Source organism: Anolis sagrei, chromosome 1 (assembly GCF_037176765.1).
Source record: "Anolis sagrei isolate rAnoSag1 chromosome 1, rAnoSag1.mat, whole genome shotgun sequence".
Classification (NCBI taxonomy): domain Eukaryota; kingdom Metazoa; phylum Chordata; class Lepidosauria; order Squamata; family Dactyloidae; genus Anolis; species Anolis sagrei.
The window spans coordinates 283,832,331-283,849,512 of record NC_090021.1 but is presented as its reverse complement, the minus strand read 5'-3'; the positions used below and the strand labels follow the sequence as shown (position 1 = coordinate 283,849,512).

Genomic DNA, 17,182 nt, shown 5'->3' with positions numbered 1-17,182 from the left:
CCACCCCAAAACCATGCTACTTGTACCTTGTTTGGAGTACTAGGTATTTTTCTTCTTCCATGTTTTAAGGCGCATCTGTAGATTGCACCTGTAGATTAACACCACTGCCATGGGATAGTACTATGGAATCATAGGAGTTGTAGTTGTATAAGGTCTCTAACCTTCTCTGGCAAAGTGCCAGTGCTTCGCTGAACTACAAAATCCAGGAACCATGACAGTTAAAGTGATGTCAGACTGCACCCTTTGATGGCTTGACTGTGAGATATAGAAGAATAATACTGTGATAACAAGTTCTAAGAAGGACAGGGTGTTTTAATGGGCTCCAAAATTGCAGTGATAAGGTCTCTAACCAGATTATACTGGTTGACCTCTTTTTATATAGGAAGGAAGCGCTGCCTTGTGAAACCATTTTCCTGCTTCTGTGAGCAATGTCCACTCAGAAATGCAAAGCTGAAATAATCCCCAAGCTTCTCACACTGTATTCCTGAAGTTTCACTCAACATATTCGTTAAATATTCATGTCTCACATTAGAAGTGAAATAGAGAAAAACACTCCTTTTAGTGGGCTGAAATGGGAATTCCCCCCCCCCCCCCCCGCAAAGTCAGACTCCAGATCTTCAGAATATGAATATTTTAAAGAATCATTATCAATAACTGCAGCTAGGGAGACACAACCACATTTCAGTTTGAAAAAATGTCATTGGGGTTCAAACAAGAGGCTATGTGATAGACTCACATTACTTATTCACACATCCACCGCTAGTGCATTCATTTGAGTGTTTGGTCATTGAAGAAGTTTGTATTCACTTCCAGCCTCTGCAATGACCATTGGCTCCTCAGCACTCACTGCCACTGTCCGCCTAAATATATGTGTCCCATAGCCAGGAGCAAATCAATGACAGCCTCTTTTGAGGTTCTGGCAGCTCTCAGCAGAAAATGCCATGAAATCTGGCCATGGGCACATCTATACTGGCCCTTTCTCCAAGGGCTGGTCTAGAGTGTTGATTTATGTTTCAGCTCTAGGATGATTTTCACTGCTAGCCCCCAGGTGCTGCAGAGACAGGAAAGAGTCCTGGCCATCCTGTAATACTGTATCTTTCCATCCCCCTTCCATTTTCATTGTAGCAGCAACTACCAGGCACAACATAGCTAGTGTCTCTCACTTGTCACCTGGAGTAATGTTGGCTGGATCACCAGAGCAATGCAGAAGATGTGAAGGGGGGAGAGAAGAGAAATCCCCCCCTTCCTTTCCCCCCACTTCTCCAATACCCTCATACCTGGGGTAAAGTCACTCCAGGTGACAAACAACAGACACTGGCTGGTTCATGCCTGGTAGCCACTGCTACAATGAAAATTGGAGGGGGAGAGTGACTGCCATGCCATGTCCCTGGGTCAGTTGAATGCAGGGAACACAAGATGGCTGTGTAAACAGTTGCTACATGGGCGCAAAGTCAGGGTGAATTTGGAGCAACCTGCAATTTCTGTTAACGTGGTTCCAAGGCCATATTAAACAGCCTTGGCCTGCATTAACCTAAGCTCCCTGCATCCTTCAGCCACCACAGAGTTGATTCACTCTCCCTTCGAGAAAGAAGGTTAGTGTATATGTGTCTTGTGTGGTAGATCTGATTCCCATCTATTCCTCTCTCCACTAGCCATGGAGTAGTTGTTCAAAGGGGTCACAACAAAACTGTGAGTCTCAGAGGTCTATAGTAGAGGTCTACTTCTCAAGCTATTACACTACTCTGGGGAGTATAGGATCTCAGCCACGGAGTGGGCAGCACATATTGGCAAATAACATCTCCTCTCCCCTTAGGCTCATTTTACCATTGTCCCATTCCAAGCTTTCCTCCAGTATCTGAGAAAATGAGAAAACTACCAGAAGTAACTAGTTACAAGGGAAGGGTTTAGTCTGTCTCTCTGATGTACTCCTTATCTTGTTAAAATAAGATACTCTTCCCCAGGTTTTTATATATGAATGGGGTAGACCCAGTTTGGCTGTGAATAATCTACAGCCATATCAAATGTAAAGTTACATTTGTAAATGGATTGCACTATCATTTTAGCTAAAACAACCAATTGGAAATGATCAAGAAGCAACATTAAAATTGGAGCTATTGCTTAATTTAGACAATTCCGTTTTGTTACCCATAGGTTCATTCTTTGAAAATATAGGTCAGGATTCCATTTTTAATCAAAATCAACAGGTATGATTTGGCCAAAGCTCATTTGATAGGAGAACTTTAAACACAGTCTTAATTCACTCATTAAAAATCAGTGGATAACAAGGTGCTTGATTTTGTCTGGATCATACTCTAACATTTTAAACCTTCTTATAGACTTCAAAACTGTAATGCTTAAGCTTTGGATATGTACTAGTCTGGTGTTTTGAAAAAATAAGTTGTTAAAATTACATATGGACAATTGTGCTTTCTCCCTTAATATAGAAGTTGAATTGGCTAGTGGCCGTATTTAGCAGTTCTAAATTCATTTCACTAACATTTACTTACCTCATAATAATTCATAGATAGTCTGACATCTCTTTGTCACTGTTTTACAATATGGAAAATAGTGAGGAAAATTATGATTCTGTTACATTTGTGTGGACTCAAAGGGCATCCCTGTTAATAATAAAGGTCACCGATGAAAAAGATTTCAGCTGTTCGGCAGCGCTAGCTGATATGTTATTAGTCAAACTACGGTATCCAGTTTCCATACATATTTCAGTAATTTGATTTATCTAGATTGTACAAGCTAGCTGGAGGCAGAGTGTTATTTTACCGATATTGCCAGCAATCTAGTTAACATGTGCCAATTTGTTTTTGAAATTCCATTAAGAAATGTACAGTGCAATGTTATGCATTTGTGTTTAGAGGCAAGATCTACAGAGTTCATTGGTGATTATTTGAAAACACATACTCAGGGTCGGAGCGTTAGGCTTTTTGTCTTCATGACTGCAGAGGCAACTACCTGTTTATGTAGTTTCCTGTGTCATGCATGGGTTTTAAAAGCAGACATGAACTGTGTTCAAGGATTTAAAATCTATCCCTTCAAAGTATGTGATTGAGAGAGAAATGCTGTGCACATTTGCCCCATCCTCTCCATCACAGCCTCGCCACTCAGCACTACTACCTTTCCCTCTCTTGTGTCATGCCTGTTGCTTGGCTCCATGATTCATTGTGAATATCTGCAGCAGAAGGCCTGTTCTACTTGAATCTGCAGACCATTTAGAACCTGCATGATTGGGTAATAATCTGTGTAGTGTATAGCTCATGTGCCATAATGGTGCGAGTGTTGAACTCTAAGAGATCAAAGTTCAAATCCCTATTCAGCCATAGATATCTACTAGGTGATCTTAGGAAAGTCATCCTTTCTCAACCTTAGGAGAAAGCAATGGCAGATTTCCTCTAAAGAAATAAAAACATCCCTATGGTGGATTTGCTACAAATTAGAGTTGATTTAGAAGCAGCTAACAATAGTAGCACATTGCAGGTTCTAAATCCTGTAGTAGCCAGTGGTCAATGGGGGAGGTGATTCCAACCTGGAATTTAGTGCAGACAAAATATGTTCTCCATATTGGATAACTCTTTTAAAGCTTGGATTAAAGCCCAATGGGAATTCACTTTCCTGTGGAAACTGACAGTTGTCTAAATGTCATGGAAAATCTACACAGACTAAGTTGATGCCTTGCTGCAGATGTTACTTCTCCAGTGCATGGTATTGGATATTCTTGGTCCAGCCCTGTAGTCTCTTCATGTGATTTTGATGGCAGGAGGACCTGAAATGGTTGGGACTGGATTTGTTTTAAGTGCTAGGCATGTATTTGAATTATATTCAAATGCATGCCTAGTATTGTACAGTGGAGGCTCCTTCTTTGGTGGTGGAGGCTCCTTCTTTGGAGGCTTTTAAGCAGGGACTGGATAGCCATCTTTCAGGAGTGCTTTGAATGCAATTTTCCTGCTTCTTGGCAGGTGGTTGGACTGGATGTCCCACGAGGGCTCTTCCAACCCTATGATTCTATGATTCTCTTATGGAAGTTATTCTAGAAACTTAGCAAGATCTACCATAAGTACAACATTGGCCAACACACCAGTTGGTGCCTCAAACGTTAGCCCTGTTTTGAGGTATATTCAATCTGTTTATTCCAAAAATGGCATCAATTTATCCCTATCAGCTCTATATTTTTTAAAAAATACTGAACATATGCCATATACCAGGCATAATCTGCTCACCCACAGAAAATCATCACTACCGTATCTAAAAACTAGAGCTGATTTTTTTTGTTGTGTCAGGAGTGACTTGAGAAACTGCAAGTCGCTTCTGGTGTGAGAGAATTGGCCATCTGCAAGGATGTTGCCCAGGGGACGCATGGATGATTTGATGTTTTTATCATCCTTGTGGGAGGCTCCTCTCATGTCCCCACATGAGGAGCTGGAGCTGACAGAGGGAGCTCATCCACCCTCTCCCCGGATTTGAAACTGAGACCTCTCCAGCCCTCTCGGCATGCCTACCCCTATGATAAGGGAATGAATGTAATTTTCAAAACTCTGCATAAATCAGGTATTGAGCAACTGTAATGAATTTTGGACTATGTGTATTTTTAAGCAGAGCGAATTTGAAAGTAAGATTTAATAGAATTTTTCAAATAGTCATTTATAGAAACTATGGTGGCAGGTTTAAGAAGTTAATTCCTATTGCAATTCCTGTGATTCATATTGGATCTAACATAAAACAGGAAGAAAGAGATATAATGGGATTCAGTGAGAAAGCTTAGCATTTAAGAGATTATTAATAATGTAAACCCAAATTAACAATTTTGTACTTAAAGCATTCCTATCAGTATTATATCATTAACTTAGAAATTTCAAAAGGTGTTAAAGTTTATGTATTCACCTGAGAATAAGTAACCATTGATCTCAAGCAGGTACAAGATTGCTCTATTAGAAACACAGAACAATTCTCATTCAATGGAACAGAGCTATTCATTGTTATCAATAGTGTAGTAGCTCTTGCATTTTACAGCGGATTAATCAACTTACCCATCAATCTCTCTTTTGACCAAAACCACAAACTAATAATTCAAGATCTGGAGTCTAAAGCCATCTTACTTTACCAATGTAAATCAAACTATGTATATACTACACTCGAAATATATATTTATTTATATATTTGGTACAATATAGTAATATATAATACTAATATTGTGGTGTGCTAATACACATAATATTGATAATAATATTATAATGTAATACAATGTCATACTAGTAATATGATACAACAATTATATATTTCATATTACATGTAATATTACTAATAATACTACAGTATAGTGGTATAGTACAATATGGTAATGTATAGTACTAATATTGTGCTATGCTAATAATATAATATATTGTATTTACATATAACTTGTAAGCCGCTCTGTGTCCCCTTTGGGGTGAGAAGGGCAGCATAGAAATGTTGCAAATAAATAAATATTTTGGTTTATGGAATTGCTTCATATCTCCATCTGTAGTAATTATAATTATTTGCAACTTACCCATTGGGAGTGTGTATGGTCTAGACATCAGTTTGAGGGGCATGTGTGCATTGGTTTTTCTTCCCTTTGTGGCTGTTACATAAGTATCACATTTATCTTGGAACTGATAAATATTATTTGCAACTCAGTTCGAAGCGAGTTCTCGGAACAAACATACAAACTAGGCAGGGACATGTCTCATTTCCCATTATGTGGTGGAAGCAATTATTCCAAAGACTGTGAGTGTCTTAAAAGCTTATTTCTAAGCCTTCATCACCATCTCCCTCTTGGCCCCTCTTTTAGCTTTTGAGCAGAACCAAAGATGCTAAGCACAAGAATTCTAAGAAATTCCATAATGGTTAAAATCCTCTCTAGAAGCAACAGTCTATTTGACGTGATCACTGCTTAATCCCAAAATCTCAGGGTGTGTGACCAATCAGCACACTATGTTCGATGCCCCTATCCCTTCAAGTCCCCTCCCCTTGCCTTTGCACACGAGGAAAAAGGGGACACCTCTGCAAGCCAGCACCCTTGGTACACCCCTGTTCCCCCAGCTTCATTTTCATCTTGTTGCTTCAAGGTGTGCTCACAAACCTACATCAAGCATGCAGCTACAGAAAATTCACTGCAACATCAAGCCAAGTTCATTGCTCATTTAATACAATCATCTGCATAATGCTTTGAGAATGTCATGCATATGATATTAACTCTGTTCCTTTTCCCCTCCCCTTTTTTTTATATTTCTTTGTATATAGCACTCCTTCTGACTCAAGGTAAGTCTTGTCACCTATCTATGCTTCATTTTCTTTCTTTGAGGAGGGGAGGGAAGAGTCTTTGCTTTGTTCTTCTCTAGGTAATGGTCTAGATTTCAGTTCTCTTCTTTGATTCAGAATTCTTTGATCTATCACATATTCTACCCAAGTTGCCAGAACAAGAAACTGCCCATTAAGAGTTTAAATCAAATACATTATAATAAACTGAGCCAGGTGCAGAACTCCAGTTCTCTACGCCGAGGAGTAGATAACATGTAGTCCTCCAGATGTTGTTGGATTGCAGTTCTGGTCAGACCTACACAGCATAGCCAGTGTCAAGAAGTTCAAAGAGTAGCAGTCAAATCACAACTTGGCCCAGGAAACTGCATGCAGATTATCAACTATTGTTGGCTTACATAACACACAAATCCCTTGATGCAACAACTCCCCTGGTTACCTGTCCATTCTTGGGTGTAATTTAGATCCACAACGCCCTTTAAGTCAGGGTTGTGAAAACCTATATCTCCCCTCTGTCACACACCTCTGTTGTGAGTCCAGCTGGTGAAGATATGAGAGGAAGCCTTCTTCATGGCTGCTTCTAGATTTCAGAACTGCCTCTTGGGGGACATTTCAGCTATCTCCTCCTCCTCTTCCTTATTATTATTATTATTATTATTATTATTATTATTATTATCTTCTCTCTACTGTCATTTCATTGCCAAGCAAAGACCTTCAGCCTTAGCTAACCAGGATAAAATAGGATGTAGTTAAGTGTTCTGTTTTCAATAATATAAAAGTGTGTGCGTGGGTGCATACACATAAAACCCATTATTATAATTGCTAATATATTTAAAGTAATGTTTATTTGAATGGATGTTTTTTAAAAAACTTTTGTACTTCATATTGTTTTAGATGTTCTGGTTTAATTTATTTTGTAAGCCCCTTTGGGTCCCATTTGACAGAAAGGTGTGATATAAATCAAACAATCAAAAAGCTTGGGTACACATGAGCTATAAGATCTCCTTGTGATATTTCCTGCCTGGATTTAAGGATTTTTCAAGATCCCACCACCATCACAGGTGCCCTTGGTGAGGACAGATGAGCAAGGAGGCATCTACGGACAACACCAGTTCTTTGGCTTAGCAATGGAGACAAGCACCACCTTCCAGAGTCGGACCCGGCTAGACATAATGTCAAGGGGAAACCTTTACTGACTGACAGCCCCCTTCCTTCCTGTGAATGAGCTCAGAGGTAGCAGCCAGAATCAGGGGCCCTTTTGCAGTCCCGTCCCCACCTCTTGCATTAGAGATTGCTCACATGAGGGGGAATGAAACTGAAGAACTGCCAGCTGCTTTCTGTTCTACAGGAGACTGTGGACTTTCCAGACAGTCCCTATATCCCAGGATCTGATCTCAGGTTTGCTGTTTATCCCAGATTATCTGGCAGTGTGGACTCATATAATCCAGTTTATAGTAGACAACCTGAGATCAGATCTTGGGATATGGAGCCTGTCTGGAAGGGCCCTGGGTCTCCATTGATTTCAGTGTGTACTACCTGCTTATTAGAATAGATGAATACATATAAGTCATGAATATGAACCAGTTACTAATAAGTATGAATTCAAAACTGACTTAGTGAATTCCAGCCGTTATCATCATCATTAGCCAGCATTCTGGTGAACAGTTATAAATACATAACCTATATATTCTCATTTCTTTAGTTTGGAAGCTACACAGAAAGAATGTGAAAGTCCCCCAAACCCTACTTACTGGTAAGCAGCTCCTAGGATTGACAAAGGTCAAATTCACCTGTTGATTGACAAGCAGCTGCCTGAATTCCCCTTTTCCCACCCCTTGTGTGAACAATCACTGGGTCAGAGGATTTGCAGTTTATAATAGGAGTCCTTTTTCTGTCTGTCATGCCTGAGGTTGCTCACAGGAGGAGGGAGTGTAAATATCAGGCAGCAATTTCTTGATCAGTGGAGGAACAGACCTCCCTCAATCACAGCAGCTGCTTAGCAGGAAGTGAGGTTTGGTGAGGTGCAGCTGGAATCCATTAGTTATGATGATACACAGTAGATAATGTCTTCTATAATTCTATGGATCATTTTTATTTCCAATCCAACTTTCCCCACAAACTAGGACTCATAACTAGTCATATAAAATATAAGTAATATGCGCCTCACTAATTGCTAGAATTATCTTTCTTTTTTGAAGGGGGAGATGTTTTGTTTTAAGAAACACTTACCTTAGAATGGTATAAGAATATATATGCACTGTTATTTATATATGCACATTTCAATCATGACAGCCACATCACTATCCAAGAAGCTGATGTGATAGGCAACATCTTGTGTAAATAGAAAAAAGAAGAACAAAACATTTCCATTTCTCTATTATTGTGTGTACAAAAATTGACATCAGAATAAATGTTTAAAAAGAGCTTTTAGTCTTGTTAGAATTCTATCAGCAATTCAGTTTTAGGAAGTCAGTCACAGCTTCTCCCATGGTTATTGAGTTGCTCTAATTCAGTGGTGTACTAATTTAATCAGATCTTCTGGAACTAAATAATATGTATTAAAATAATACAATTTCTACCCCTTCTTGTGCTCAAATTTGATTGTTTTTGGCAGGTAATATGGGCTAATTCACTCACTTGGCTCAGTAGGAAGTTGCTCTTGGGTTAATAAGGAAGGAGGCTGAATCTCAGACCATGTAGGGAAGAAATGGGTGGCCAGTTCATAAAGATAATTCCCAAACTCGGCCCTGCCTTGCCTTCCCACAACCACCAGCACCACTGTCAGACATGCTTTTAGATCAGTGGTTCTCAAACTTTGGTGCTCCAGATAGTTCAGACCTCAGCTCCCAGAATTTCTGAAGATTGGCTATATTGCCTTGGTTTCTGAGAGTTGAAATCCAAAAGATATAGAGAATAGAGAACCAAAAATTAAGAACTCTTGCTTTAGATCAAGTCCACTCAAAGTTCTCATCCCTGGATGTGTGCTGGTCCACCAATCATTCCCTTCTGAGTATGCAGGAAAGAATCTGATGCATGCAAATTCAATACCAGCCTCTGCCATGCTTGGGGGATTAAAGACTGGTCCCTCACATCAGATAGCTTAAGATCCAGCACCCTAGATCTATTCCCCCTACTTAGACAAGCTGCCAAGTGAGCCAGGTTTATATAATGACACTTCCACTCTTGTTAGCTTCTGCAGTTGGGCACTTTAGAAGGGCTTTGTTGACATCACTTGGACATGTGGACGATAGACTTCAAACTCTGTAAATCCTGTGGCAGATGATATGCAGAGCAACATAAAAAATGCATATGCCACCGCGCACGTAGAGTGCCACTCAGGACAGATCATGACTAATGAGTAAAGAATGGAGGTGACATTTTCACTTAGTCCATGTCATGTTAGATTTAGAAAATGCAAACATTTCAGGAGTGTTGCAAAAATTACGTTGAAAATTACATTGAGGTTTGTCATCTCGTCTCTTTGCTTTAGCTTCTGCCATGTTCCCCTACTACACAAGTGTGTTGTGTGGCCCTTTTGTAGAGCTGGTTTGAGTAGACCACACTTCTCATTTTCCATATATGACAAGATAGATACATTGTTCCATATTCATGGAATATCTGCTATTTGTGCTGGGTTGATCAGAGTTCATCAACACATCTGGAGGACACCATATTGAAGGAGGCTCAGTTAGACCCTCTACAAAATTAAGCAAGCCTCAAAACTATACTAGCTGGATTCTTTTGTTGGCAATATACAAAGAAGATGTTGCGTGGTTGCAAAGTTTCCCTCCTAAAACCAATAAAATTAAGAACAATAGGTACATATAGACTGAGATAAATATAACACTGAAAGTGTGTGTGTGTTTCTGTATTTTACCGTAAACATGCAATCAGTAAATAGAGATGAGAACCATGTATCTTAACTAATTTCCATCATTGTAATTCTCAAACTATTAGAGGAACACAACGTGTACTAGGGAATTTCGCCAGAAAATGGAAGTAACTGGTTCCAAATGCATAGCGAATTGTCAATTAAATGTAATTAGTTGCTTACAATTAATCCCTTTATAATAAGTAAGACATAGCTAAGTCAGTTCCTTTTTTGCATGTAGCTAGAATATATGATAGTAACTTCATTGAGAATAGCTTTGCACTTTTGTCATGTGCCTGTAGTTACTTGATGCCATTTTGATAGCTATAATGGAGAAACAAATAGTTTTGAGTCCTGCCTTGTCTGTACCTTGTACAGCTGAACCCAAACAGGCATATCAATGCCCAGCAGTGCAACCTTAATAAAATATGTAAGAAAAAATATTCTTGAGTTCAGATCTATCCACAGTCATTGGATCCGTGTGGTCACCATCTCAGCCTGGAACCAGTTCCTGGAGTGCTTATGTAGGTGCTCTACAGCAAAATAGTTCTCTTTTTTTCACTTACTAATTTGGTTTAAGTGGCTGTGTAGAACTGGCCTAATATTTTAAAATGGAAAAATTAAGAGTTGTTTTTAAAAATTATAATTGTAATGACAACCAACTAAAGGGTATAACTCTTACTAATTAGGGGAGGGGGGCTTGAAGTAATTTTCCAAGGTATGGATCTTACTATGTGCTTCCTGCCACACAGGATTAAGTGCAGGTTGAGAAGCGGCATCCTTTGACATGACTGTCAAGATGAACTCCTAAGAACACTCAGTTTAATATCTCAGAATGTTTTGAGTTTCAAGCTGACACAAGTCTGGACAGATCGATCATCCACAGTCATTTATAAAAAACATATAATGAACTCACAACTGGCTCTTGTACATTGACTGCCCCATCAGACTACTCTGGGCCAGTGTCAATGCTTCATTCACTCTGGCTCCATCATTTCCCAGGGTTGAGAAATTTATCCTCTCATCATTGTTGAAATTTGGACTGTCTCATTTAAGCTTTCCTCACTGACAATGGCTTTTCCCAAAAGAGACAGAAAAATGGGCAACATAATGACCTTTGTTGACATGGTGAATTGGCTAAATCTTACAACCCAATGTGAAACTGACCCCAGGAACCACACAAATAATATTCAGAAGGGCTTGCATACTTTGAAATTATCAATGTTAATTTTGGTGCCATTATTTAAACCATACACTCTTTTCATTCAAGAACTGTCTTTCACTGTAGATAATATGTGATAGTGGTGATTTCCAGTAAAGCTTTCTCCACTTGACTGAAAAAGCACCATATTTTTAATTTTTGCCAGGAGACCTAGTCTCTTTCTATCCATTAACACCTGCCTAGGTCCAGAATGAGAGGTGTTAGAATAGAAAACGTTCTTTTCTAAGCCTGTTTCCATTACTGGAAAGCAGAGATGAGAACCAAGGAAAAACTGGCAGGTTCATTTCCCAGCCTGGCATCTCCAGACCTTATCAGGTCTAATTGGACTTGACAGCTGGGGAGTCTAGGGTGCAATCCATGTTGAAAGCTGCGTACTGAGGCTGATGCAAACAAATCAAGGCTGATTAATAATTAAGCTGCAGTTTGGCAGCATTCACCTTGACAGACTTGACCTGTCAAATTAAAAACTCTTTGACTGTTTTGTTTGCTCCCGGACACTACCTGCTTTTGGGACTCCTGCCACTTTAAGCCTGTGGGCAATTGTTCCTTTGCAATAGCAGAGTACACAGCACTCTTCCTCCAGATATTCATCTCTCTTTTCTTTGCCATCTTGAAACATTGCCTAGAAATCCATTTGTCTTCCATATGCTCTTTGTTCCCACCAATTGCTTTCCCTTGATTGTATTTCCTTTCATTTTTCCTCCTCTTGAAAATCAGTGCTGAAAGCACCACAACATACCTTTTTACACTATACAGTTACAGCGCTATTGTTCAACTTTAACTGTCAAGTCACAAACCTATGGACTCCTGATATTTGTAGTTTAGTGAGGCACTTGAACTCTCTAGTTGAGAATTATAAATGCCTTCTTTGAACTGGAAATCCCAGGATCCATAGCATGTTGCCATGACAGATAAAGTGGAATCATTGTGCCATAATTGTGTGGTGTGAAAAGAACCCTACTGTGAGAGGTCCTTACACATTGCTACCATAGGGATAGCTAGCCACCTTAGTTGTGCTTGTTTTGAAACAACTCTTTGGAAGGCATGTTTGAGCCTCCCATTCCAGAGCTTGAAAATGTTTATTTAGGATTTCTCAGAATCCTTCAGCTGTGGAATTCTACTAGTTCTACTACTGGCTATCTTGGATCACCCTTTGCACCACACTTGTTATCAATGAGGAATGTAATGGGCATCCAGAGAAACAGAATGGATTATTAGAATCTTATAGAGTCATAGATTAATAGAGTTGGAAGAGGTCACATGGGCCATCTAGTCCAACTCCCTGCCACGCATGAAAAGCACAACCTAATATCACATTGAAGGATTTGTTCCGTGTGGATGCAGATCCCTTTAAGCAAGATTGAAGGAATTATTCCATCCCACCCAGAAATGTACATAAATAGGCCCAGGCAACCCAAGGTATTCTTTAAGGTCGCCTCCACATAATATCTAGGCTGCATATTCTTCCTCTCAGTGCCAGTCCTATCATTAGGCATTGTAACTGTCTGAGGCAGCCCATTCCAAGAGACATATTGTTCTACAGGTTGTTGGAGAGGTGGGTTGCTATTTGACCTCAGGAAAAATAAATTCCTTGGGCCAACTCTCACTGGAGTTAAAATTAATGAAACCTATGTTGTGCTCAATCAGTTGCTCTTATGGCTGTGGTCTCAGTTGTGAAAACACCGAGACTGTGACCACATCACTTCTCCATTTGGAGAAAAACAAGAGTGGTAAAAGCATCAGTAACTATGAAAAAAGCTATTCGGCTCTGCAATTTGAACTCTTCCACTACCATAAGGTTACTAAAGTGCTGATAAGTGAAAATTATCTTTCTGTCTAGTGATGCCCTGAGCAGAATGGAATAGACTTCATCTATTCTTGCACACTGACTTCTTCGAACACATAGAAGAGCATTAAAGGATTATGATACCACTATTCATCATGCCAGCTATTTCCTGCTTCTGTTCTTTTGTGAAGATATTTCTTATTTCTGTAGCTCAACTGGGGTGAGGAGAAGTGGGGGGGGGGGTGGCGGTGGCAGCGATTTCCTTGAGCACTCAGTGGAAATATTCACAATACGACACTTTGATTTGTTATTGACTTAAAAAATCTGGGTGGGTTTGTCTTTGCTGCAGTGATTGTTTTGCAAACTAACTAGGCTTCTACAGAGGTAAGAATCCTGAATTGAGGTAAAATTTGAATAACGGAGCCTGTACAGGGTTTTTGGTTTTGGTTTTTGGGGGTTTGGGGGGGGGGGTGTTTTGTTTTTTTGGTTTTTGTTGTTTTTTGTTTTTTGTTTTGTTTTTTGTTTTGTGGCCTGGCTCTTCTACTTTCTTTTTCTTGAGCACAAAACTCATTCTATTCCGTGGGACTTAACCTCTAGGAAATTGGTACAGCCTGGGATAATGCTTGTAAAGTTTTGCCATGTTGGCCGAATTAACAAACTGATTCATGCAAAGGTCAGTAGTCCTAAGCAGACATAAATAAGCAGATCTATCTGGGAAATATTATACTATTCAACATGCTGCCCTTATCCCATATGAAGCAACTCTACTTTAGCAACCAGTGTAAGGGCAAACATTTATTTAAATAGGTTCTAGGGCAATGGTTCTCAATTTTTTGGGACCCTGGTTTTTTTGGCCTACAGCTGTCAAAAATCCCAGCCCATTCACCAGCTGTTATGATTTCTGGGAATTGGAGGCCAAAACATCTAGGGTCCCAGAGGTTGAGAACCACTGCTTTAGGAAGAAGAGCATTGCTGTTGCCACTCTTATTGCCTCTGTTAACATTCTCCTTTTATCCTTCTCAGTTGACCTCTGAGATGGCATGCAAAAAAAGCAGAAGTTGTCATTCGCACACACACATGCCTGCATACACTTTCCCCCAGGATTCTTCCATGGGCCAGTGATGTGGAGAACTTGGCCTGGTCTTTTCCTTTCATTTGACCTCTAAAGGCGAGAGGAAAGCTGTCCTAGCCATTTACGTCACCAGTGGTTTGCTTGGGAAATATTTTGATATGATGAATCTATCCTGATGCATGATCACTGAGCAAGCCAGTGCATGTTGTAATCACGACCACCACTCTTTCATTCAGACCAAACAGCTCAGAAGGAAGAAAGCATTCACTTTCACAACATAAACCCTTGCAAATGTTAACCTTTTCAGCTTTGCCGCAACTGCCAAACAGCTTCTCCCTCTGCTTTTCCATTACTTCTGCTAGTACATCTAATCAGCACCATGGACAAGAGTAGTTTCCTGTAACTCTTTTTCTAATACTTAAATTCTTTAAACCGCCAAGACGAATGCTAAACACTCATTATGCCAAGTATAATTTATGCAAGATTGTACAAGGGTCACGTGAGAGATTCACCCTCTTCCATCAGATTTGTTTCATTGATTTATTTTGCTCATTAGATCTCTTCTTTTCTTCTCCCATGGCTCCCTTCCATGCTCTTAATTGTCTTTCAGTGACAATCTACTCTCCCTATTACTCAGTAAAAAATGCTTTATCTACCATAGATGTTATACACAATATGGTTGCAAACATTTATAGTATTGGCATAAATAGTAACAATTCTGTTAAATGTGTTCCAGGCTTTTAAAAGAACAAATTGAAGAGTTTTTAAAGACTCAAAATAGATTATAGGCTTTTTGATCAATAAGAAATCTTAATAATTTAATAATCTCTGATTATACATAATAATAATTCTAGCAGGATTCTTTAATTGGATCTAATGGAAGTTTTTTTCTGATTTTTTTCTTATAGTTTGAATTGGGGAGGTCTGAGCCCTTTTCTGTTTAGGTCACTGCTTTCCATGAGAAGGAAAAACTAGAGAGTGATTGAAATGGGTGGGTGGCATTAAAAAAAGTGTAAAGGTGAGGGTTGGTTGATGGGAGGGTGCAATCCACATTATAACATTCACCAAAACTTCTGTCTAGAACCTCATGCAGGCCCATGGAAGTCCTCATGGAGAACAAATATTTACAGAACATTTAAGTAAAGATAAAGGTTTCCCTTTGACATTAAGTCTAGTCATGTCCAAATTTGGGGGGAGGGGTGATGCGCATCTCCATTTCGAAGCCAAAGAGCTGGCATTGTCCGTAGACACCTCTAAGGTCATGTGACTGCATGGAGCGCCGTTACCTTCCTACCAGAGTGGTACCTATTAATCTATTCACATTTTGCAAATATTCGATTTGCTAGATAGGTAGAAGCTGGGGCTAACAGTGGGAGTTCACCCTACTCCCCAAATTCAAACTGCCAACCTTTTGGTTAGCAAATTCAGCAGCTCAGTGGTTTAACCCGCTGCACCACCAAACTGCAGCAGCTAGACAACAAACTACCACAAAAGTGTGCAAAAGAAAGCCACCCCTAATGTGCATCAGTGCTCAGTGGTTTGTGTCATCACCATCTGGGCTTCAAACTGGTTCCACAATTTCCTATGTAATCATCTGCACAGCGAAACCACTTTCTTCAATACCAGTTTGAAACTGTATTTAATGGCAGAGGCTTTATCTCAACCTTCATTAACCTGGTACCCACCAGAAGTTTTGGATTATAACTGCCAGTATTAATGACTCTTGATTATGCTGGCTGGGGATGATGACTGAAGTTCACCATGTCTGTAGGCAGATTTTTGTGGCAAAGATGGCTTTCACTGCTGTCCCTGCACTTTTGCTATGCATCTGTCAAAAAGGAGTTCATGTTGGAGTAAAAAAAAATTGCCATTGTCAGTAGGCTCATGATGCTGACCATGCCCCTGACTTGCGAATCCTTCCTATCATGAAGATACGATTTCATCTAGCTTTACCTCTAGTGAGACTTCTTCTCTCAGACAAAAACACAATTGTGCCTTTCTTCCTGAATTTATTACAGGTATCTGGATCTCCCTTATCCAGAATTCCAAAATCCAACATACTCTAAAACTCATAAATGTCCACATGGATGATTGAGAAAGTGATGGTTCTGTGTATACAATCTTCATTTCACACACAAAGTTATTAAAATACTGCATATAAAATTTCCTTCAGGCTATGTGTGTGGGGTACATATGAACCATAACCCAATTTTATGTTTAGACTTGGGTCACCTCTCCAAGGTATCTCATTATGTATACGCAAGTATTCCAGAATCAAAACAAATATCTGAAATACAGATTTTTTTTTCCTGGTCCCAAGCATATTGGATAAGGGACACTCAATGGCTTATGTCAGAATCTCACATTTGGAAATGTAGGGGAGGCAATAGGAATGAAATGAAATAAAATATGTGCCTGTGCAACCATGCACCTATATCATTGAGCAAGCACTGTGTGTGTGTGTGTGTGTGTGTGTGTTCAATTCTGAGTCAACTGCCAAGTGCTATTGTCTAATCAGTTGAAGAAATCTCTTTTTCAAAGCCATATGAGCATTTCAATTTTCATAAAAAGGACTTTTCTGTTGAATAGAGATGAAATAACAGATGCATTAATCTGTCCCCAAGCTGAGTTGGAAGCACTGAGTGCCCTAGAAAGGCCATAATTTCCATTCTTCAATTCACTTTATACTGCCTTCTTGTATTGGGTTACTGAAATCTGAGTTTTACTGTAAAATATTGCCATACAGAAACAAAAATAGAATTATGCCTTTTTTACAACGTCTCATATAATTACATGACTTGGGTTATTAAGTCATATGCTATTAGTTCACAAAATAATGATGCTTTGAACTTGGAGCTATGCATTACATGCAACATAGGGCTGCTCCTATAGAAGGCTTCCCCATTTCATGATCACTCCCTCTCCCTTGTAGCATGTAAGATCACT

The 17,182-nt window shown here is 39.5% G+C and overlaps 1 protein-coding gene across 6 annotated transcripts in view; it reads left to right on the top strand.

The window, feature by feature from the left end:
• SLC8A3 (solute carrier family 8 member A3) overlaps positions 1–17,182 on the top strand; it is a 231,955-nt gene that overhangs the window by 203,402 nt on the left and 11,371 nt on the right. For all 6 annotated transcript variants that reach the window (XM_060761835.2, XM_060761845.2, XM_060761817.2 and 3 more), the window contains exon 4: positions 6,271–6,288. In XM_060761835.2, coding sequence (XP_060617818.2) covers positions 6,271–6,288 — 18 coding nt within the window. The remainder of the gene's footprint in view (positions 1–6,270; positions 6,289–17,182) is intronic.